This window comes from Bufo gargarizans, chromosome 5, assembly GCF_014858855.1.
Source record: "Bufo gargarizans isolate SCDJY-AF-19 chromosome 5, ASM1485885v1, whole genome shotgun sequence".
Lineage (NCBI taxonomy): Eukaryota > Metazoa > Chordata > Amphibia > Anura > Bufonidae > Bufo > Bufo gargarizans.
The window spans coordinates 431,398,016-431,423,249 of NC_058084.1; the positions used below are offsets into that span (position 1 = coordinate 431,398,016).

The 25,234-nt window shown below is 42.5% G+C and overlaps 1 protein-coding gene across 1 annotated transcript in view; it reads right to left on the reverse strand.

The window, feature by feature from the left end:
- The window catches only part of PARD3 (par-3 family cell polarity regulator), a 699,053-nt gene that overhangs the window by 358,080 nt on the left and 315,739 nt on the right, over positions 1 to 25,234 (reverse strand). Inside the window, 3 exon segments of the mRNA XM_044295563.1 lie at positions 400 to 589; positions 8,928 to 9,078; positions 22,233 to 22,400. Of these exon segments, the coding sequence (XP_044151498.1) occupies positions 400 to 589; positions 8,928 to 9,078; positions 22,233 to 22,400 (509 nt within the window).

Genomic DNA, 25,234 nt, shown 5'->3' on the forward strand with positions numbered 1-25,234 from the left:
CTGCAGTCTTCAAGACTGTCTAATAATTATCAAATTCATGTCGACGATCATCTCTTTGGGTATCATTATGCTCGGAAAGCAGCACAAACCTGTAAAACAAAGCAGAGTCTATAGGCAATTTGAAGAACGATACTGGTCTCGTGGCTGCAACACTACAACCTCCATCATCAATAATTAGTGGATTATCACACTTGGGGATTTTTACCCAGCAGCAGACTACGTAGCCAAGACTGACTAAATCAAAATTACTATTTTTTTTGTGGACTGCTTTGGGACAAATAAAATTGCCTTCATTAGCCTCTGTGCTACATTTTTAACTGAAGTGAACCAGTCTCACATGCGGCTTGGCATTTTAGAATCTGTGATATGGTAGCGGCATCTTTATCAGACAATACCCACCTTTCCGTGGATTCACTAGTTACGGTTTTGGACCATGTCCCAGCAGAGTCCGTAATGCACCCTACATCATCGTGAGAGCTGGACGACGATTGGTCGGAGAGCTGAGGCGGCGGTGGTAGGGCCCTGTCATCTTCAATGATCACAGTGTCATCGTGAGGCATGTTCACTGTTGGGGATAGCTGGTATTTACCTGTGCAAAGAACACACAAACCATTACGTTAATGGAAAATACGCTTGATTAAGCAGAAAGCGGTAAAGAGTCTTCTGCACATTGTCATTTACTGCGAGAAAATTGCAAACGTATTTAAAGGGAACCTGTCATCAACTTTATGCTGACCTCACTGAGGGCAGTATAAATTAGTGACAGATGCTCTGATGTCAGCGGTGTGTCACTCATCAGCTAATAGTAAGTGGTTGCCGAGAACCAGCATCATAATCACTGCAACCTAGGCCTTGAAAAGAGTCACATCTACCTGAGAAGAGTCCTGGTTATTATAATCTCCTGCTCTCCTGCCCATCTGCTGATGACTGACCGGCTTCTACCTAGTTTCCTCCCTTTCTCTCTAGGAGAGAACTGCCAACCATCAGCAGATGGTGGGAGAGCAGGAGATTAGGAATAACCAGGACTCTTCTCAGGTAGATGTGACTCTTTTCAAGGCCTGGGCTGCAATGATTATGATGCTGGTTCTCGGCAACCACTTACTATTAGCTGAAATCAGCATTATAGTCACTAATTTATACTGCCCTCGGTGAGGTCACCATAAAGTTGATGACAGGTTCCCTTTAACTATGTGTCAGCCTTAAAATTCTGCTTGCCTAGAACTTGCAAGGTAAATGCCGGTGTACTGTGTTACTTCCCTTAAGGCCCCTTTACACCGCTAGATAGAGCAGACTATTGTTGGGAAGGAAGCGTTCCTTCCTGACAAAAGCCTGCTCCTCCGTGAAGGAGACATTTACATGCAGCAATCTCCTCCACAGTATTTAATTGCTAATGCCATCGCTCAAACCCATACAGGCAGCAATGCTATGTTAAGAGCCGAAACGTCGCAATTTTTTGTACATATTTGGATTAACTTCATAAAAGACGCCATTGAGGGAGATGCTGACGTCCGGCGATAGGATAGGTCATCAGTATGTGATAGGTGGAGTCCAGAAACTTGGGACTTCCGCAATCAGCTAATTGAGATGGGACTGGCCCCTGTAGTAGCACCGCAGCCTTCTCTGAGCTCAACAAGCACAGCGCCGTCCATTTGATAGCAGTTGTGTATGGTATCGTGCTCAGCCCTATTCACATCAATGGGACTGAGCTGCGCCTAGGCCACGTGACCAACAAACTTGACCTCACACAGCCTAGGGAAAGCTGCGAGAGGGCTGCGGTGTTACTGAGAGCACTCATGCCCTCTCAAACAACTCATCGGCGGAGGTCCCAGGTGTTGGACCCTCACTGTCGAGATACTCATCAGTTAAAAAAATCTTGGAAAACCCTTTTGAGTTAGAATACTAGAAAATATAACTACAGTATGGTACTGGTTGCTCTGCTGGAGCTACAGCTGAACATCATGAATTCTTAAAGGTTTTTCTAGAACGAGAGGGCAATTTTGATACATACATTAATTATTTGCCTTCTGTCAGTATACTGCTTAATACACCAACAACAAACATTTCTAATGCACTTTTTTGAGCGCATGCGCATGTTGTTCTTGGTCAGATTCAGACCCAGAATCCCAAAGCTGCAAGACAACAAAGCTATCCACAGCGCCACCATGCTCAATACCATATATCACAACTGAGAAGTTTGCCTGCACCAATTTGAGCATATACGGTCTTAGACAATGTCCTTCAATGTGGCTTTCACAACAGCAGACTGGCTTCAATAACTGAAAACAGCAAATACACAATAACTAAGAATTTCTATTCAATAATATACCTCGACATTACGATGCACCAATATTACCGCCATGAGCATCAACAATGATGGTTCACCCTTTGTGCGGTGAGCGGTTATGCAGCTCCCCTTCTGAAACTTTACTAATAGGGAGAATAACAATTGTCTAATTTATTTTGATTACTTCATTACACGTTTGAACCCCCCCTTGATATCTAACATAATAATCTTAAAGTGGTCATTATAGGAGATGGGAATAAGCGCTAATGGCGAGGTTACATAATAAAGGCTATTACTGATATAGATAAGAGGAGGCAGAAGTCAGAGGCATGGAGGGTCATCATAAAAGCAAAGGTTAGTCTTATTTTTGGAGAAATAAAAAATCAAGCCCTGGAGACACGTTTCACTGCTTTCCCAGATGAAACACCATTGTACAAATAGGCATTTATCAAGCACTGATGCGGACAGGGATTCATGAAAATTAAAGCATAACATCTTTTTTATTTCTGTGACCGAAAATTACACGCTCAACTCGCTTCTTCTTTCTCACTGTCTATGGGATGTAATGTAATTTTAAATTTTTTATTGGAATTCACCTTTTATCAATGTATTAATATGTGTAGATCTTGATCTACTTGAGCTTAAAGAGGGTGTCCAGGATTAGAAAACATGACTGCTCTCTTCCAAAAACAGCATCACAAATGTCCACAGGCTACGGGTGGCCTTACAGCTCTGCTCCAGTAAATGGGACTGAACTTCATTTCCACACACAACCTATGGAGAGATGCGGTGCTGCTTTCAGAAGAAATCAGTCATGTCCTGGACAATCCCTTTAATTCTTCACACGGGCATTATGGCTTTCAAATAAAATAGACCCAGCAAATGGTAATGGATCCCACTGACAGTAAAAGGGGGTTTCCAGTGGATTGTTTATACTGATAGAGACTCATCTGTACGTGCAGTTCAGTCTAATTCAAGTCCATTCTCATCTCCAAGAGTCGGAGGGGGGGGGCTCAGATTTCTGCAGATCCAACACTGATGACTTATACCAAGGATAGGCCATCATTTTTTTCCCCTTTTAATAGAGTAAATTAGGGCTCTAGTATTTTTGCTTAGAAGAACAGTGATGTTGGCCATTTTATTTATGCCATCAAAAGTACCTAAAAAAAAAGTCAATATAAATTAACAATGCAAGCGTGAGCAAAGCTTTATTCTTAAATAACTATTCAATGACTAAGCCAAATACAAAAAATAAAAAAACCACCTATCCTAATTTGATAAAAAACACAGGTCCCCAGGTCATCTGTGTCCTAGAGCAGTGTTCTTCAACTCCAGTCCTCAGGGTCCACCTGTTGGTCATGATTTGAGAAAATCCTGCAGAATGATTACCTGTGGTGAGTCCTGGAGCATGGTCACTATTTATTTCACCTGCTCAATACTAAGGAAATCCTGAAAATATGACCAACAGGTGGGACATGAAGACTGGAGTTGAAGAACACTGTCCTAGAGGATCTGGCTACAAAGTCACCTACCAAGGCAACTGGAAGCAGCTTCTCATATTAAGGAAAATATAAGGAAAATTACTTAAGAAAAGTAACGTAATAACCCTAACCAAACCAACTGGATGGGCAAAACATTGTGACCAAAGGATTTTAGCATGATGCCCATCTTATTATTACACTGGTGGGTACAACTGTACAAACTGATAAGCACCCAAAATGGCCAAAGAGCACTTCCTATTTTTTGGTAGTCGCCGACAGTACCACAATATCCTTCTTGCACAATCGTAGTCCATTATTTTAAGGCCCACAAGTACTTTTTTTTTTAGCAAGGAATGTGTGATTATTTTTGTTGTTTGATAGACACAAGCAAATTTCTCAAAATTCCATTTGGTTCAGAATCTGTTAAATCTGTAACCTGATTCATTTTAGGTCTGAATAAAGTGAATATGAATCGCAAGTGCCTGCAAAACAAACTAACGTTCTCTCTCAATTCTTCTAAAACAAAATCACAAAAAAAAATCTGAATTCCTTCAATCCATGTTTGACTCCCAAAATCTAGAACTGCTCATCGCTACTATTTACCAATTTAAAAATCCATTCTTAACTGAAATCAAGAACGCCATCTAGACTAACCAAGTCGGCATTAGACAGAAATGTTCTTCTAAACTGAATTTAACCAGTTCAGATAACCCTCGATCCCAAAGACTGGCCTGGATGCCATACTGAAATTTTCTCTCAAATAGTGAGGATTTTTACCAACGCATATTGCAACGCGGTCAACAACTTTTTGTCAAACCTACAACAGCAGATCATGTTTACCAAAGCAATGCACTGCTTCTAGCAAAACATTTAGACCGACGTATGAAAACACAAAAATAATTATTTTTCTTAATTACAATGTTAATGAGCTCATTAGAAGCACTGGAATTTGACTGATCTAATAGCTCTTGCTTAGGTCTTTATATTCTAGAGGGGGGGGGGGTGAGTCGCCAGAAAGGAAAAAAATGTTTTTAATGTCAGAAGCAATTTTAATCAAACAGCTCATTGAGTATTAAATTCAAAAATCCTTACAAACTAGTCCCATGATGAGCTAGTCGGTAAATCCAAGTCCTCCTGTGGCAAGGCAAGTCTTTATTAACTGGGTATGTTAAGAGAAAGCTGGATTGCTGCAAAGCAAGCGCTAATAACCTCATCGGCCACAGGGGATGATGGAGCCAGCGTGAGGCCGCATGCTAACAAAGGATGCAGAAAATTATCTATACGGTTTCAGAGCTAATGCACTGAAAAATAGAAAACCCAAGCAAGTCGTGGATGGCACTCAAATGACCCATTCACAGCCCACATTTACATGTATTCAAGTTCCTTCCTTGTAAATATTTTAGAGATGGGAAAGAAAGTTTGAACAACCGACCCTCATTTATATTCATTTGCAAGTTCTGCCACAATACACAATTATCTGCTCCTTATGCAAGAATTTCCCAGTTCAATAGTAATGGTCAGATGATATAAAACATTCACAACTTTTTTGTATTGGACTCCGCTGCACAAATTCTTCACTTTTTATAATTATTTCTTAGTCTACCCTGGAGATGTAAATTTTGTTAAAGGGCATCTGTCAGCAGTTTTGTCCGTATGGCACTGGCTGACCTGTTACATGTGCAGCTGCAGCCTCTGTGTTGGTCCCATGTCCATATGTGCCCACATTGCTGAGAAAAATGATGTTTAAATATATGCAAATGAGCCTCTAGGAGCAATGGGGGCGTTGTCATTACACCTAAAGGCTCTGCTCTCTGGGCACCTGCTGCATTTTTATTGACAGGGCTAGGTAGTTTAAACGTAATCACAGCAGGCCCTGTCAAAGTGCAGAGGATGCGGCAGTTGCAGAGAGAGCAGAGCCTCTAGGAGTAACAGCGACGCCCCCGTTGCTTCCTAGAGGCTCATTTGCATATATTAAAACTTCATTTTTCTCAGCAATGTGGGCACATATGAACATGGGACCAACACAGATGCCTTCAGCTGCCAAGTGCACATGTAACACGGTCAGTCAGTGTCCATAGGGACAAATCTGCTGCCTTATAGGGCATCTAACATAAGAGAAAAATCACAGGAACTGACCGATTTATCCTAACTATCTTATGTGTATGAGAGCGTGTTCACTCCTCAACCACAAATGAGTTCAAGGATCAGTTTAAAAAAAAGAATTTCAATGGCCGATCCTGTTGCTCTCAGAGGAGATAAGTCACTGCTAAGCTTTCTCCCCAACACATGCATGCTCCACATGTATATGGAGAAGCTGGGAAGAATAACTGATGGTCAATGAGCATTTGGTCAACCTACTGAAGGTGTACAGGCAACTTTAAGCACTGAAGTCTCCATGTTGTGATTTCCGTGATAAAAAGAAACAGTCAGAAAGAGCTGAATCCATCACATACCAGCAACACCTGACAGACTGTATTGATTTATAAAGGGGTACAGCAAGGTTGGCCAAAGTGTGTGTTATTTTGACATGAAAAATAGTGCTTCAGGCTCAGAGCCTTCTTCGCAGATGTGTACAAGGCCTTAAAGGCTACGTACATCTACGGGGGCAATTTTTGTTATGATGGCATTTTACAATATTTTTTTTTTATTGGTCTTTATTAATAATATTAAGCCGTTCTGTCACAAAGGGTTAACTGGTTGTCTAGCTATGTGAATCCAATAAATCTTATCTCTAAATTCCTAAAAGGTCATATTTATTTAAAGGGAGTCTGTCACCACTATATGACCATATACAGCACTTACATGGCGCTGTAGCACATCTATACATGATTCTAATGGTACCTTTGTTATTTTCTTTAGACACCCAGAAGCAGGAAAAACCACGTTTATTCCATATGCAAATGAGCACTCGCAAGTGCCCAGGGGCGGTGTTCCGTGTGTAGGTGCCCAGGGGCGGTGTTCCGTTTGTAGGTGCCCAGGCTGCTCTGCCTCATTTCATTGTTACTCCTCCCCCAACCTCTTCCTTTGCCCGCCCTCCTATTCCCTTGTATCATCCCAAGTCCGGCTGAGATGCCGCGCCTGCGCACTGATTCGCCGGCTGGCGCTTGCGCACTAGTTGAATTGTTGCCGTACCCAAAATGGGCATTGCAGTGTACATGCCCCAACCCGGCGAAGCAGTGCGCAGGCGCGGAATCTCGGCCGGACCTAGGGATGATACAAGGGAATAGGAGGGCGGGCAAAGGAAGAGGCTGGGGGAGGAGTAACGGTTAAAAAGGCAGAGCAGCCTGGGTACCTACACATGGAACACCGCGCCCCTGGGCACTTGCGAGTGCTCATTTGCATATGAAATAAACATCATTTTTCCTGCTTCTGGGTGTCTAAAGAAAATAACAAGGGTACCATTAGAATCATGTATAGGTGTGCTACAGCGCCATGTAAGTGCTCTATATGGTCATAGTGGTGACAGGCTCCCTTTAAGCCAAATTCTTATCAGAGCTATAATGAGTGTTGAGGAGGTCAGAAAGCAGAGATAAGGAGACCTCCGTCTGATGGAGGACGTAAAAACAGAGAGAATGCTTCCTATTAGAGAATCTTAAGCCAGTACAGAGAACTGGGCTCAAAATTGTTTAATAAAGACCAATTGATAAAAAAAAGATTTTTAGCTCAAAATGAGTACAATACAATAATAAGAAAAATTGCCCCCTAAAGATGTACATAACCATAGCTGATGAAGTTCATTACCTTTTTCACCAAATTCAATTTTTAGCTAGGTTGTATGATCAACATTAAGAACCAGTGTCTCATAAAAGGAGATGATGGAAAACAACTAGGATGCCAGTCATGCCAGATGGGCTAGTGTCCAAATACCATCGCAAATCAGCTTTCTTAGGCCACTATGTGTACAACCATTCTCAAGTGACATGCCATCAATATTGTTAACCATACAACCCCTTTACTATTGAATTCCAGTTAATTGTGATACTACAAATGTGTACACTGTACATGTATGACGTCACAACAGCACCGGGAACAAAAGGTTCACTTTAGTTTTAACCCCTGCATCTGGATGATAATCATTCACATACTAAAATTACTTAGTAAAGAACAGAGAGGTCGGCTGAACAAACAAAAAAATGGCGGGTAGAGATAACATTTGTCTTTCTGGGGCTAAAATAAATCCACGCATAAGCATCTAGGGCCATATAAAATATGTTTATTCGGGAGGATAATTAATGTATATTTTTAGGCAAAACATGTTTTCATTTTATTCATTCAGTGTTGGATTTTTATTTTTTTTTAAATAGGTTTTACACCACTGAGTACACCAAGCTGTTACTCTATTAGAATTAACAGAACAGGAATCCATTGTAATGTACATTAAAAATCCTACAAAAATAATCCATAGCCTCTCAGCATGGCGTATTACAGCAGTTTATTCCTGAAGAGGAGTCTAGATGGCAGCTTTCCAAAGCGTTAAGTAACCCAGGCTTTGCTAAATGCTTATCTGAAGCCTATAGTGCTGACATATGCAAGCCGACATACAAAGAGCGGGAAAGCCTTGCCTTGCACAAAGATGCTGAAGCCAGAAACTGGAGCGCTTTCAGCCTATTAAAAGATTACAGAAAAACAGACAAACTAATCGAAACTTCACAACGGCAACAAAAAGTTTACTGTATAAGAATCCTAACTTATCGCTACGCAGCTGGAGAAAGCGTTGTCCAGACGTGAAGTCTTCTCCCGGCAGAGGCATTTCCTTCTGAGTCAATACACATCAAATAGACCAATGTGCATACATTACAAGCAAGCCTTCAAGACGGACACAATAAGAGGGCTCAATGATTCACTAATAAAGTCCTTAGCATTGTCTAATGCACATCCTCTAGTTTAATGGTCCCATTGTAGGACGAAAGAGGAAAATAAAAGGTAATCCAATAAAGAACGAGCCCAGGCGTAAAGTTCAGCGCCCATTTCACCTGTTTCATTAGGAAATGCACCATGTCAATCAAGTTACAATTCTCTTTTTATTCGGCACAATTCCTAAGACTTACAAATAGGTTTGGGGATGTTAGTTGCCACTGTATTAAATAAGGCATTAATCACTCTTCAATGAGCAGCAAAAAGAACAAAAACAAGACATGATTAGTAGAGTCTACTTGACTCACCCATTATCCTACTTAATGCGGCATTCCTTGTGGGCGATTCGTCAAATCCTTCAATGCTGCTGTACAGAGAGTGGGAAATTCTGCGTTCCCTGTCGTCCAGCATTGTCTCAATGGGCAATTCAGGCCCCGAGGGGCTTCCAGGTGACTCCAACTGTAGAATCAGAAAGGAAGGGATATCAGTGCTGACGGTCTATTTAACAGCATGGGGGAACAATAACAATGTGCCTGAGGCCTGCACCCGGCTGGGTACCAAATGAGCTAGAACTTTTCACCCTGCACCAAAATAATTTGCACTGACAGTTCTGCTTAATGGGCAACTTTCTATGCCGCTCTGTTGTGTACCTCCTGTGGAGCGCCTGTCATATTTCAACACCCTTAAGCAAAAAATAAATAGTACAAAGACAATGTCTCTGATCATATTAGGCCACATTTGTTGGCATATTTATGGTCTTTTAACCCCCTCATTTCTCCAGTCTACTATTTGTCTCTTGGTTGAAAAAAGAAAAAGAAAAAAGCTGCGTTTTCAGCATGGCTGCCCATCCTGAGATGTACGGCTGATTGATGAGGTCTCATGTATACTGAACACACACAATGGACTGATAATGCAATGAAATATGTACTAAGGTTTGTCATCACAGCGCTCTATAGTGCGTGTGCATTTTTCTACTGCGGTCACCCTTTAGAAAAACGGAGATTTCGGACTTGGACCCAAGTACACATTAACAGAGATTAGCAAATTGATTGCAAACAAATGTAATTCAACCACAATTTTGTAAAATTTTGTAGACAAATTTTTCGGGCTTCAATTCAGGCAAAGTAGAGCGAGTGCGATAAATTTTCAGGCCAACCAGCACGAAAGAAATTGGTTGATCGAATCAAACTTTGTGTGATCTGCTTAACTGTAAACATGAAGTTTACAAATTAGGGGTAACTTTATTGATCAAATGTCTGAAACCAGAATCCCTGTGTCATGCACTGCCCCCTCCATCCCTGCACTAGGGTTTAACACAGTTCTATAGTGTCCTTTTAAATCAAACCAACTTAATTTCAATTTAACGGAAATGTAGGCAAAATAAGCAATTTTTGTTGCTACTTCCCTACTGTACTGAACTACGGTAACTTTTTTTTTGTAAAAATATTCAACGAACTACATTAGCAATTATTGGGACGTATAATATGAACTCACCTGTAATATTCTAGCTCCGTAAGTAATGTCACTCAACCCCTTCTCCAGCTCATTTGCAGTCTTACAATCTGAACAATCTCAATATGGACAGCTGGGTCATCTGATTATTTTTTGTGTTTACACTGGAGGTCAGTCTCCCTTGTGTACACAACTTCTTGAGAACTACAAGATTACCCCCAGCATTTTTCATATTCCTATTGGCAGCTCTTAGACCCCTGACCATCCAGCTGCCTCTCCTTGTTCCTATATCCCATAATGTGCAACATTGCCATAGAGTTTATATCTGCCTTATCTAAGAGACCTAGTAAGCATTGTCTAAGAGACCTAGGTATCAGTAATATAGCAGGCAAGTCTATAAAATGATTAGCTGCTGAGATACACACAACTCCATGGACACATTCTGTCTACATAATCTGTGAGTGATGAGTGCAGAACCTTCAGTGTATTTCTCCTTGCTATCTATAAGGATGCAGAACTAAGCAAGTAGAATGTGATGAGAGTCTGCGCCCTCTGTCTTTACAAACCAAGAGGCATGATTGGAAAGTAAACTGCATTTAGGAAAACACATGTGAGGGAAAGAAGGACTCAAGATGACAGAAAGCCCTTAAAGGGAACCTGTCACCTGGATTTTGTGTATAGAGCTGAGAACATGGGTTGCTGGATGGCCGCTAGCACAACCGCAATACCCAGTCCCCATAGCTCTGTGTGCTTTTATTGTGTAAAGAAACCAATTTGATACATATGCAAATTAACCTGAAATGAGCCAGAGCTTGAAAATAGGACTCTTCTCTGGTCACACAAGTAAGATATGACTCATATGTTAATTTGCATAAAAGGAGGGAAGTACAAAAATGCATAATACTTATTGAATTCATCTGCAAATGAAATTTAAAGTGTAATTTATATGTTTAGGTCAACACAATGAACATTTAGAAACGCTCAGTGAGGATAGCATAGTAGAGGTGACAGGTTCTCTTTAAACGGCACATCAACTAAAACAGGTATACACAAGAGCCTCTACATTGTTCATTAAAGGGGTTATCCCACTTTGCGTTTTTAAACTCGCCTGCTGCCACCGCGCGTTCACTTCCTGGATTCTGGCTGGGGGCGGGCTTCATCTTGATTGAAGTCTTCTCCCTGCCGTGCCGCGCGCTGGACTGAACGCGCACGCCGCGCATGCGCAATGGTGACTTGTACGCAGCTTTGTACTATTCTGGCCGGGAAGAAGTCACCGTCGCGCATGCGCGGCAGCGTGCGCGTTCAGGATAGCGAGCGGAACGGCCGGGAGAAAAGAAGGAGTCTTCTGGGCAAGCGCGACCATCGGGATTTTGGAGAAGAGCGGTGGTCGTAACCAGGGGAGACCGAGTCACAACAATAAGGTAAGTGGGGGTGAATTTTATCCTAATCGGTGGGAATTTGTTAATAAAGTATATTTACAAAAATGATCACTGTCAAATCATTAACAGATTTAACAGTGATCATTATGATGGGATAACCCCTTTAATAATAACCTATGCTACACTAAAATAAAAAATAAAAAGTTGGAGTAGCCCTTTAGGGCTCATGCACATGATTGTGATCGCCCCGGAAAACACGGACCGTGTGTCAGCCACATCTCCCAGTAGGACCCCAACTCCCCTGACCTGAACTGACTGTATAATAGTAATTTATGATAGAGCCAGTCTCTTTCTGATCGCGGGGCTACTGCAGTGTGCTCACGTCACCATGTGAGTACACTGCAATAATCCCCCGTTCAGATACAAACTGAATCAGTTTGGGTCAGGAAAGTCGTGGTTCGCCCCCGGGAGATGCAGCCGACACAAGGTCTGCGATTTTTAAGGCGATCGCGGTCATGTGCATGAGCCCTTAAAATGTAATTCAGAGTGAAACTGATAAATCAGATGAAGTTATAGTTTATTTTTTTATTTTTACAATATATTTTGTGATTTAATACCTCCTGAACCAGTGAAGAAAGCCAAATTGCTAATGCATTGTGCGCTTTACTACTAAAAAGGGCGGCTTTTACAAAACACAGGTGATGGCAATTTTAGATATAATTTGAAACCGCTGAATTGTAATGATAGCTGTCCAGTGTAAAGGCACCTCTAGTTCACATGTCATAATTGCTACCTATATGAGCAGTGTTTGGCAGGCAAATGATCTTACAGCAAGAACCAATAACCTATCTGGTACTAATAGCGATGGGAGGAACACTAGTTATTTCTCAAATATTAGTGCTAGATGGGTTTTTTTCTCCTTTTTTTTATTTATTTTTTTACGATTTAACAGACACAAACAAAATTAAGGGTCCATTCACACGTTCGCAATTTCGTTCCACATTTTGTGGAACGGAATTGCGGACCCATTCATTCCAATGGGGCAGCACGATGTACTGCCTGGACACGGAACTGCGGATGCGCACTTTCGGGTCCGCACTTCCATTACACAAAAAAATAGAACATGTCCTACTCTTGACCGCAATTGCGGACAAGAACAGGTATATTCTATTAGTGCCGGCAATGTGCGTTCCGCAAAATGCGGAAAGCACATTGCCGCTATCCGTGTTTTGCGGATTCGCAAAACACGTTGCGGACGTGTGAATGGAGCCTAATAAAACTTCCCATTTTAAAAGGAAAAGAAGCAGAAAGATCAACTATAAGGGGAGTGTATCAATACATCCAGACTGTGTCGGGGGAAATGATGGAGAAGGCAGGACAAAAACAAGGAAGCCGGCAGCTCGGCTGACACATTGATGCTTGTCTCATGTTTTCAGTTGTATGTAATCAAATCTGCGTCACGTATTCCTTAAACAAAACTGTCACCCACAAAAGTGAAGCCATAATTCACAGCTGCCGGTGGAATCGCTCCCTGTGCTTGTAAGACTGAAGCTGTCAGAGCCGATCAAATATTAAAACTGGAAATGGCTGCACTAAACTCTTATTCCGGGGAAGATGCTTCTGCCGGGAAATGAGCGCTGACAACCACAATGCTACTTTCGGCCCCCATACATGAATGTTACTTTTCCATCCGAATAGTCCCGTGTGGATGGATTCTGCTCACAGAACAGTCTTATGCTGTTACTGTAGTGGAGTCACCGGTTGGAAGGATAGCTACTATTCACTATAACTGCCTGTGGGCGCTTCACTTTCCCTCTAAACATTTCCACCCCTACAAAGTTATTCTACATAACCAACTTCTCCAGCCTTGGATACTTGACAAATTGAGTTTCACAGTGAAATTCTAAAAAGTGCAAACCCCTGATGTTGCTGCAGTATAAGCACCGAAAATAGACTGGATTTTATTGAAGGGCGTCAAGATCCAAAAATACTCGTTCCCCAAATTCATCAAGACTATTTCCATTGTGGTAGGAGGTGCCCGGAATTATGAGGCCTGGTTTATCCGGTTTCCTCCAGGCTGTTATCATGTAGAATGAGTAATGGGCAATATTAATGATCACTACTAGCCCCTGCTGGTCTTTATTGCTGTTGCTGTTTGAGTCATTAAAAGTGGTGGCGATGGTTTCCATATTTTTAAAAAAAATGCAGCCTTTAAAGATGTAATTTTTGTTGTGGTCCATCACTCTATGAAAATGAGCTGGCAGAAAAAAAGGGCTCATCTACTCTTCTCCTTTAGACTGCCCAAAGTTGTGGGAGATAATATAAAGTCATCAGTGATAATCTGCCAGTGTAAAGATGCCGCCGATCCCCCAATGAACATGTAGAACGTTCTTTCATAGGGTAATAGTGTTGGTGCGGTCATCTAAATCATTGTTTACTGGCAGCAGATTATGCTGCCTAAACAGCACTCTGCTGCAAAGCAGCCAGGGAGGGGCTGGCCATAGAAAAGACCAGAGTTTGGGTGCAAAAAAAGCAATGGTGATGCCCTTGTTGCACCAAAGGTTAATTTGCATAATGAAAATAAATTATCAAAGGTCGAGAACGGAACCTCGGATCAACAAAATAAAAACATTGTTTAAATCTGGTAAACCACAGCTATGTGTCTATGCAAAACAGTTTGTGAGGGAGGTCACTGGTGACACACTCCCTTTAAAGAGGTTTTACGAGATTCTGATATTGATGACCTGGATAGGTCATCAATATCAGATGAGTAGGGTTCAGACAATGGATCCCTGCCGATCAGCTGTTTGATGAGGCCAAGGCACTCCGGTGAGTGCCACAGCCTCCTCGCAGCTCATCAAGCACAGCTCCATACATTGTATAGCGGCTGTGCTTGGTATCGCAACTCAGCCCCATTCACTTGAACGGGACTGAGCTGTGCTTAGGCCACTTGACGTCACTTGTCTAGAATAAGGCCATGGCACTAAGGATAGGTTTTAAATACTCTGACACCCCCTTTGAACATAATAAAGAGTGACTGAATGAGCAGGCATAGCGCAACCTTCCTGCATAGTTCTATCCACAGAACGCCCTGCACACAGGAGGGTATGGATCAAAATGCGATTTGCTGGCACAATAAAGTTAAAAATTTTGGCAAAAGTCCAGATGTCCTCCAAAATTTTCAACTGTGCCACTTTACTAAAACTTTGCACATGTAACAACATGTGCACCAGAGAACTGACGCACATTACATCAGGAATATCATTATCTGGTGTGAGAAATCTCAAGAAAGTGCCAAAATTCCTAAGACGCATAGCCACTCAATATTTCTCATTCACCAGTAAGTTTTCTTATCAAGAATGGTGTCAGAAAGGCCACCCTTACTAAATCATCCCCCAGAGTGTACTGTAGTGATTCACCACAGAAACGTAACAAAATGGCTTCCTACTTGGACAGATAGGCCTTCAAACGTTAAGTGAAAATTCTTCATAAAATGTCTCAAAGGCCTTGACATTTTTATTTGCCCTGAATTTTACGCTCTACACTAGAAATGTGCAGGTCTGGGGCTACAGAATTTGCTCCATGTTCTAAGCCGGGGTGAAAGGACTGAAGGGAATAGGTAAATTCTCGGTAAGATTCTACTGTACACTATGGGGGAGATTTATCAAAACTGGCTTAGCTGCCTGTTGCAACCAATCACATTCCACCTTTCATTTTTGGAAAATCAATCTGATTGTCTGCTATGGGCAACTAAGTCAGTTTTCCTTTTCACCACTTTTGATAAATCCCCCTCAATGTGTAGAGTTGGGAAGCCAAAGGTGAATCTTTATTTCAGCAGTTAATGTAGAAAAAAACAGCACTTTGAAGTCAATAAAAGACAGTCGGGACCTGGATGAGAGCCAAGGATATAAATAGGGAGGGACTAGGGAACGAGAACAAGACATTCCAAGCACATGAGCGGCGGAGGTCAGAGAGGGCTGAGAAGATTCCCATTCCTACACTCAGCCTGCCTAATACAAATGAGATATTTAATGAAGCTCTGAATGGTAGCCTTATCTCCCCCTGTTTGATAAGCGCTGGGGAGATTTACTGCAATAAAGGGTCAACACAATTACAATTGGAAGCACGTCGAGCTGCAGGAGAACAATAAACTTGCAGTGCCAGTGAATTAGACTCAATAAGGCTTAAATTGCAAAATAAGGATTTGTTTTATTAGTTTTTACATAAAATGCAGATTAGGAGTGACAGCTTCACTAAAACATGAATTAATCACCGCTCAGAGCGGCTGGAGGCGGGAAAGTGAAATAAATAAGGTGAAATTAAAGAGTTTACAAAGGTACGTGAGGTGGCAATTGTCAGTCCGGTAATCCCATTACACAGGAAGGGAGACTCCAACAAGACAAATATAAAAGAGAAAAAGGTAAATCGCACAGTCTGCTGCATCACACGAGGGTGAACAAAAAAATTCTCTACGTTGGGTTCTTTTCTTAAATGGTGAAAATTGCACAACACAAAATTAAAAATAAATAAATAAAAAATTATATCATGTTGGTTTTTCTCCAGTGGTTTATGCTAGGTGTGACCTTAATATGGGATTCAGGGTCCAATTCACTAACATCCGTTACCCAGAACAGCCACACACACTGGGGGAGATGTGTAAAGACTAACATAAAGGAAAAGCAGATCAGTTTGTATTATCTTTAACATAGCCAAAACGGATCAGTTTTGAACACCACTGAAAGTCAATGGAGGACAAATCCTTTCTCTATTGTGCCTGTGAAAACGGATCCGTCCCCATTGACTTACATTGTGTGCCAGGAACAGATCCGTTTGGCTCCGTTTTATTAGACAGACAACAAAATGCTGCAAGCAGCGTTTTGGTGTCAGTCTCCAAAGCGGAATGGAGAATGAACGGACGCAAATTGAGGCATTCTGAGCGCATCCTTTTCCATTCAGACTACATGAGAATGCAAACTGATCCGTTTTGGACCGCCTGTGAGAGCCCTGAACGGATCTCACAAACGGAAAGCCAAAACGTGAGTGTGAAAGTAGCCTAAGATTGCTGCCTTGGTTGAGTGACTTTTGGGGTACAAAACATTTTGGCTTTCTCCACCACCCTTGAGAAGTAGGCAGGATGTGGGTAGAGAAGACTCATTTAACATGTGCGATCGAAAAGTGGTGCACATTAAACCAGGAATCTATGAAAGCTTCTACTTTGCACGGAACTCCCAATGATTGATTCCACCGGCTTGAGGAAGAGGAGCAAAGAAAGCCAAAGGAAGGATCCCTGTGTAATGGTGTCCGCTAGGTAGAACAAGGGTTATCAGTTTTGCATATAGTCTTCCTTTTGCTGTGGACTAGTCATTAAAGGAGATTTCCAAGAATCAAATATTGATGACCTACCCTCAGGACAGGTCACCAATATCAGATCGGCAGTGGTCCAACATCTGGCACATCCACCAATCAACGGTTCGGGGAGGAAGTGGCACTTCAGTGAGCGCTGTACACTGTATAGAAGTTTGTATGGTATCGCAGCTCAGACCCATTAAACTTTAACGGGACTGAGATGCTCCTAGGCTATGTGACCGATAAAAGTGAGTCATTGGCCTAAAAAGAGGCCACATCGCCCACTGAAGTGCCGCAGCCTCTTCAAACAGCTGATCGGCAGGGGTGTTGGGCCCCCACTGATTTGATGCTGATGACCTGTCCTTAGGATTGCTCAGTAATACCCAAATCTTGGAAACCCCTTTAATGCTATGGCTAGACTAGCTAAGAACAATTCTGACGAAGTACGAGAGCTGTGAATACGTCCATTCATGTAAAGCCAGGAGACAAAACTTGTGAGTGCTTTTGTAATTTTAGGAGTAAACATTTTATTAGAAACAGAGAGTTTATGGGTTTCAACAACTGTTCAGGAAGTTGTGACGTCACTGAGAACCTTTGAAGTGCCACATGGCTAATTAATGGCACTTAGTCCCGTGTAAATCTATAGCATGCATTTCCAAGAACGTTGGCTCAGATCATAAAGATTCTGCCTCGCTCTGTGAAGGGGATGACAGGTCCAGTAAAAAGGTAACAGCAATCTTCTGGTAGTGATCTCCACCTTCTCCAGTATGGGTTTCCTCAACGTTGCCTTTGTGGCTGTCTTTGAGCTCCCCCCCCCCCCCACCCCCAAGGAGAAGGACTGACACTTTCTGCTCATCTTTCACTACATGGATCAGTCAGTGGATCTGCAGCACATATGCCATCCAGGTGTACTTAGGGAATCGCAGGGCTCTCCATCCATCAGGTTCTGATTACACTTGGAATTTGTTTCGACATTACTGGGTGAACTGCAGCTATTTTCCGGTGATTTTTTGTTATTTTAGGTGGAAATATTCTATAAATGAAGATAGCTGGCATACACACACTGAAAAGATGAAAAGAAAACTGAAAACAGAAGATCATTTTTATTTACAGCTGCCTTATCCACAGGCCGCACTACGACTCGCCACAAACAGGTCTGCCCATTTCCATGCAATGGCTGCACAAACTACACTGGATCTACATCTGATGTGTGTGAACAGGCCCTAACAGGAACCCAGCTTTTTTTATTTATTTTTTTATTTAGAATTGCCAGCAATTACAGGGTATTAAAAGATTTAATCAGGCAATCATTTTGTTGTTTTAAATTATATTACACATTTTTATTAAAAATAGAGCATTACTTTAAAATTGGAAAATTAAAAAAAAAAAAAAAAAAATAGCAAGGAGGTTTCATTGTGCACATTTATTACTCCCTACCGAGTTGTGCACTTTACATGAACTCCGAGGGTACAGCCTGCATTTCGTTGCAAGAATGGAGGGTGGGACTGAGCAGAAGTGACAATTGCCCAGAGAACTACTTAGAGGATCTGTCGCCTCTCCTGACATGTCTGCTTTAGTAACTATAAGCATTCTCCATGTAATAATTCTGGAGCATCTATTGTTGTCTCATTCCTGTATTACTCCTGCTAGAACTTTACAAATAAATTGCCATCAGTCTGCATTAAAAGGTACTGCTGGGTGTTACCAGCAGTGGGTGTGTCTGTCTCTGTCCAATCAGTGCTGCTGATGTCAGACTGTGCAGTAGAAATAGCAGAGGAATGGCACAACATAGAGCCATACGATTATACTGTTATTACATGGGGAGAACAAGTAGTTACTAAAACAGACCTGCCAGGAGAGGTGACCGCTCAGGAGAACTGCTGTGACATCTGAAGCATATTCATGTATCGGTGGAGGATCTTCATCTTTCCAGCACAGTCTACTGTAACCCAAGAACTTGTAAAATGGAGTACAGAGCTCCACACCATTAGATATGCAATATATATTAACCCGTAATGCATGACAGCTCACTAAAATAAAATCTGGAGGCCAATTTCGAATCCAAAAATGGGGCAGAAGGCATCACCCAATCTTCTAGATCAGTAAGGCCTCATTCACACGGTAGTGTTTTGGACAGTGATTTACATCAGTGATTGAGAGCCAAAACCAGGAGCGATCACTAATCTAATTTGCCGGCTGTAGAGCGTGATTTGACGGCACAATCTGCTTCGGCACAATCGGCTTAAAAATTGCGATTTCCTGATGAACGAGAGTTTGCTCGAGTCATCAGCGGCAGTATGACACAGACGAGCGTTCCTATGAAGCCTAATACAGGCTTTACAGATGTGTCCCGTTTAGCCAGACCCTGGTGAGGCTGCACCTGTGAATGGATACATATCCATTGTGTGAATGCTAACTAATACATTTTGAGTCAGAAGACGCTGGGTGTGTCTTGGCCATATTTGGGATCCGGATGATCCTGGTTTTAGAATAGGGTCATTCAAGGCTAAATAGGGTCACTGAGTGGGTTCCGCTCTTCTCAGTGGCCCTAATTTTTATCTATTCTAAATGCAACAGTGCTAATACGAATGGTCGATCTACCTGCTTCAAAATATGTTCTGAAAACTGGTCACTGATTACAAAAGGTTTTATTTCACTGAAAAAAGTAACTAAAAGAAATGCTGTTTCAAGAAGCAGAAGGTGCAGCTGTAATTGTGTACATATATAAGACAGTATAAGGCTACTTTCACACTTGCAGCAGAGTGATCCGGCAAAACGTATGCCAACTGATGGCATTTGTAAGACTGATCAGGATCCTGATCAGTCTAAGGGCTCTTTCACACCTGCGTTCTTGTCTTCCGGCATAGAGTTCCGTCGTCGGGGCTCTATGCCGGAAGAATCCTGATCAGTTTTATCCTAATGCATTCTGAATGGAGAGAAATCCGTTCAGGATGCATCAGGATGTCTTCAGTTCAGGACCAGAAAGTTTTTTGGCCGGAGAAAATACCGCAGCATGCTGCGCTTTTTGCTCCGGCCAAAAATCCTGAACACTTGCCGCAAGGCCGGATCCGGAATTAATGCCCATTGAAAGGCATTAATCCGGATCCGGCCTTAAGCTAAACGTCGTTTCGGCGCATTGCTGGATCCGACGTTTAGCTTTTTCTGAATGGTTACCATGGCTGCCGGGACGCTAAAGTCCTGGCAGCCATGGTAAAGTGTAGTGGGGAGCGGGGGAGCAGTATACTTACCATCCGTGCAGCTCCCGGGGCGCTTCAGAGTGACGTCAGGGCGCCCCACGCGCATGGATGACGTGATCGCATGGCACGTCATCCATGCGCATGGGGCGCTCTGACGTCATTCTGGAGCGCTCGGGAGCCGCACGGACTGTAAGTATACTGCTCCCCCGCTCCCCACTACTACTATGGCAACCAGGACTTTAATAGCGTCCTGGCTGCCATAGTAACACTGAACGCATTATGAAGACGGATCCGTCTTCAAATGCTTTCAGTACACTTGCGTTTTTCCGGATCCGGCGTGTAATTCCGGCACATGGAGTACACGCCGGATCCGGACAACGCAAGTGTGAAAGAGGCCTTACAAATGCATTGAAATGCCGGATCCGTCTTTCCGTTGTCATCTGGAAAAATGGAGCCGGCATTTATTTTTTTCGGTCTGGCACTAATACATTCCTATGGGGAAAAAATGGCATTCAGGCAAGTCTTCAGTTTTTGGGCCGGAGATAAAACCGTAGCATGCTGTGGCTTTATCTCTGTCCTGATCAGTCAGAAAGACTGAACTGAAGACATCCTGAACGGATTAGTCTCCATTCAGAATGTATGGGGATAAAACCCGATCAGTTCTTTTCCGGTATAGAGCCTCTAGGACGGAACTCTATGCCAGAAAAGAAAACCGCTAGTGTGAAAGTACACTAATAGGGCAGACAGCACATCAATAAATGTTAGTTCCTGCCCTAATAAACATGAAAATATTTGAAAGCATTCAACATATGCAGTTCTGAATGTTTATATACAGGTAAAACTCAAAAAAAAAATTAGAATATCGTGCAAAAGTAATACAACTTAAAGAATTTTGAAGAAATATAGTAAAAAGGTTCAATATTCTAGGCTCAAAGTGTCACACTCTAGTCAGCTAATGAATCCATACCCCCTAAGCAAAGGGGACCTGAGATTGTGACTTTGGGGTTTCATAATCTGTAAGCCATAATCATCCAAATTATAACAGTCTTGAAATCTCTCGCTTTGCATGTAATGAGTCTCTCATATATTAGTTTCACCTTTTAAGTTGCATTACTGAAATAAATGAACTTTGCATGATATTAGAATTTTTCAAGCATTACCTGTGTGTGTATGTATGTATGTGTATTATATATATATTTATATGTAACATTTCACCCCCCCCCCCTCATTTGTATGGTATGTCACTATTCCCTGTAGTGTAGATTACATTTTTATTCCACTACCTACTTAACAGTGACAGAATGCGAGCCCAAGAATGGCATAATTATTTTTTCCATCTCCAATTAGTACTGCATTGTTAATTAGGCTTAACCCCTTTCATCACATTCCATTAATATAAATGCACACAGCACCACCTACAGCTCGCAGTCTGGTACTGAATCAGAGATGACAAAGCCAAATGACTACAGTTCCTCTAAAGATCCATGTAATAGAAATGACGTTTCAAAACGCGTTAAAATCAATGTTATGAAGGCCCTCCTAAATAAAGGGGTTGCTCAGGACTTTCCACTGGGTAGGCCATGAAAATCACATCGGTGGGGGACTCACACCTGGCATCTTTTCCGATCAGCTTATTTCCTGTAGCTCCTGCGCTGGAAGTAAACATCGGAACTACATAGTGCCGTCCACTATGTAGAAGATGGGACTTGTAACTGCAGTACTGTTCCCACCCAATACAGAGGGAGCTGTGCTGCAGTTACCTGCTCCGACCACTACACAGTGGACGAAACTACATAGTTCTAGCGCAGGGGTACGCAACCTTCCGAACTCCAGCTTTTGTGAAACTACAACTCCCAGCATGCATACTGGCTCTGCACTTATAAAAACTCTCATAGAAATGAATGGAGCATGCGGGGAATTGTAGTTTCCCAACAGGTGGAGTGCCAAGGTTGCCAACATCTGTTCTAGCGGCACAAGGAAGCAGCTGATTAGCGGGGGGTGTGGGTGTTTCGGATAGACCAGGGATGCTCAATCTGAGGCCCTCCAGCTGTTGTAAAACTACAACTCCCACCATGCCCTGCTGTAGGCTTTCCGGGCATGCTGGGAGTCCTAGTTTTGCAAGAGCTGGAGAGTCGCAGGTTAGGCATCCCTGGGATAGGCCATCAAAATCCTAGGCAACCAGTTTAAGACAGGGCTAAATAATGCACGCCTTACAATGGCTGTAAGTGCGCAGTTTTACCTCGTTCCTCTTTAATCTCCTGGCTACGATGAGCTGAATCATTCCTCGTTTATTCCCTTCTGTCGACATAGATTTCCGCAGAGTCTCCATGGCATCTTGATTTGTTTTGCCCAGTAGGGATTCACCATTGACAGCGACAAGCTGGTCATTTACGCGAAGCCTTCCATCCTTGTAGGTGTGAAAGAACAGGTGTCAAACACGGGAACGACTCCAGACAGCATTACAAAATAAGGAGTAGATCCTTCTAGGAAATGGCAGCGTCATTTCATTTCCAAACATATTCTCAAAAGAGGGAGATTTATCAAAACTGGTGGAAAGGAAAACTGGTTTAGTTAGGCTACTTTCACACTAGCGTTCGATCGGATCCGTCTGCATTATTTTAGCATATAACAGCTAAAGTGTGAAAATAGCCTCGTACGGATCCGTCCAGACTTTCAATGTAAAGTCAATGGGGGACGGATCCGCCTGAAGATTGAGCAATTTTGTGGCATCTTCAAACGGATCCGTCCCCATTGACTTACATTGTAAGTCTGGACGGATCCGCACGCCTCCGCACGGCCAGGCGGACACCCGAACGCTGCAAGCAGCGTTCAGCTGTCCGCCCGTCCGTGCGGAGGCGAGCGGAGCGGAGGCTGAACGCCGCCAGACTGATGCAGTCTGAGCGGATCCGCTCCATTCAGACTGCATCAGGGCTGGACGGCTGCGTTCGGGTCCGCTCGTGAGCCCCTTCAAACGGAGCTCACGAGCGGACCGACGAACGCTAGTGTGAAAGTAGCCTTACCCAAAGCAGCCAATCATATCCCACCTTTCATTTAAGAGCTCCTTTGAAAAATTTAAGGTGGAATCTAATTGGTTGCTTTGGGCAACTAAGCCAGTTTTCCTTTCACAAGTTTTGATAAATCTCCCCCATTGCCCTAGCACTCCTGCCAGAAGCAATCAAAACCCATTCATAGGATCGAAGATAGATGCTAATTTGAAGGCAGCTTAACTGCTGGAAACCTTACGACCACCACTGGTCCCCAAATCCCTTCAGCTGCAAAACCATGGCGAGGAGGAGTTTGAATGGAGCTGCGGTCAAGCATGAGACCTACTGCTCCGTTCACAGTCCATGGCACTGACAAACGTATGAATTTTGCTTAGAAAAAAAAAAACAATAAACAAAGACCTGTTATTTATAAAACAAAAAAAGTCATGTCAATCAAAAAAAAAAAAAACTAAATAAATCTATAAAGATTTCCCTCAATCCCAATCCCTCAAGACAGTCTAAAATGACCTAGGGGACTTTATATTGAAATAAACCATTATTGGCTCAAATATGAGTTTGTTCAATGTTGACCTTAAAATGAATAGAACCAGTAGATAAAGTGGAGGTGAACAACTCCCAGAAGAGACCGGCGACTGGAACTGGATACAATCTCAATATATATATTGATTTTCATCCCAAAGTAATTGGAAGAGCAATGTAGTGCATTATTGCTCAGTATATACCACGGCTCCTGCGCAGGCTGTGACATTGGCAATTATGTTTGGGCAATTATCATTGGCAAACGATGAAAAGGGCAGATTGCCTTGAAACAATTGCTGCTTGGATCTCTGTGTTTCCATGAGCACCGCGACGACAACCTTTAACTACATGAAGCTGACAGATCTCCGTACAGCATTAAAACCAAGTTTGGAGCAAAGCGACTTCAGATCTTGGATTCAAAGCTTGCTTCGCTCATCCCTAGTTATCATTCATATTGTCTCCTTTGCTGGCTGGATTCATTTTTCCATCACATTATTCACTGCTTGTTTCCATGGTTATGACCACCCTGCAATCCATCAGCGGTGGTCGTACTTGCACACTATAGGAAAAAGCGCCTCCCTTTCTGCTGGACGGAAACCTTGGGAGCGCACATAGGCTAGTGCTTTTTTCTATAGTGTGCACGCATGACCACCGCTGCTGCATTGCAGGGTGGTCGTAATCATGAAAACGAGCAGTGTATAATGTGATGGAAAAATGTATCAAGCCAGCAAAGGAAGCAATATGGACAATCGCAGTACATTAGTAAGTGCCTTGTATTAACTCCTTCTACATAGTAAATGCGGTTTGTTGAAGTGATACAACCCCTTTAACACCTTAGTGACCAACAATACGCCTTTTTACTGACATAAATAAAGGGGGTTTAAGAGAGATAGCTGGTGTTAATCAATGATTATATGTACCCAAAATGGTGCATTGAAAACTATGACTTGTCCTGCAAAAATAAGGCCTCTTACATTGATGAAAAAACTAAAAAGTTATAGCTCTTGGAATGCAATTTAGGAAAAAATGTGCGTGGTCACTAAGGGGTTAATACTTTCATGTCTATCATACCTGTATTTTTTATATTACAGATGCAGCCGAGCTAAACTTGATGGTTAACGCCTTAAGTAAACAAGAGCAAGAAAACGTTGCCTGGGTTTTTCAATGCATTTCAATGGCTTTTGTCACAAGATAACCGAGATAACACTGACATGTTAGAGTCAATTTTAGCTCGCCTCCTCTGTATGTACATGTAACCCCTCATACAGAACCATGGAATTAATGGCGCTTTCAAATAAATAATAATACACAACAGAAATAGGTGCAGGTCCCAGAGGTGGGGCGGCACCTATCGGACATTGGGGGTATATCCTAGAACAGGGAAGCCCAACCTGCGGCCCTCCAGCTGTTGCAAAACTACAACTCCCAGGATGCCTGGACAGCCTACAGCTATTAGGGCATGCTGGGAATTGTAGTTTTGCAACAGCTGGAGAGCCGCATGTTGAGCATCCATGTCCTAGAGATATCCAATGTAAAAACCCAAATTCACAATTGCAAATAGCTGCATAAGAGGATACTCCCAATCCTTACAAATCCACTCCATATACAAGACAAACCAACGACACGGCCCCAAAGTGTTGCAGACTGCTTGTGTGACCGCTCTGCCTCTCCACCCAAACTGAACTGGCTCCCTAAATGGATACGTACTGATGGATTA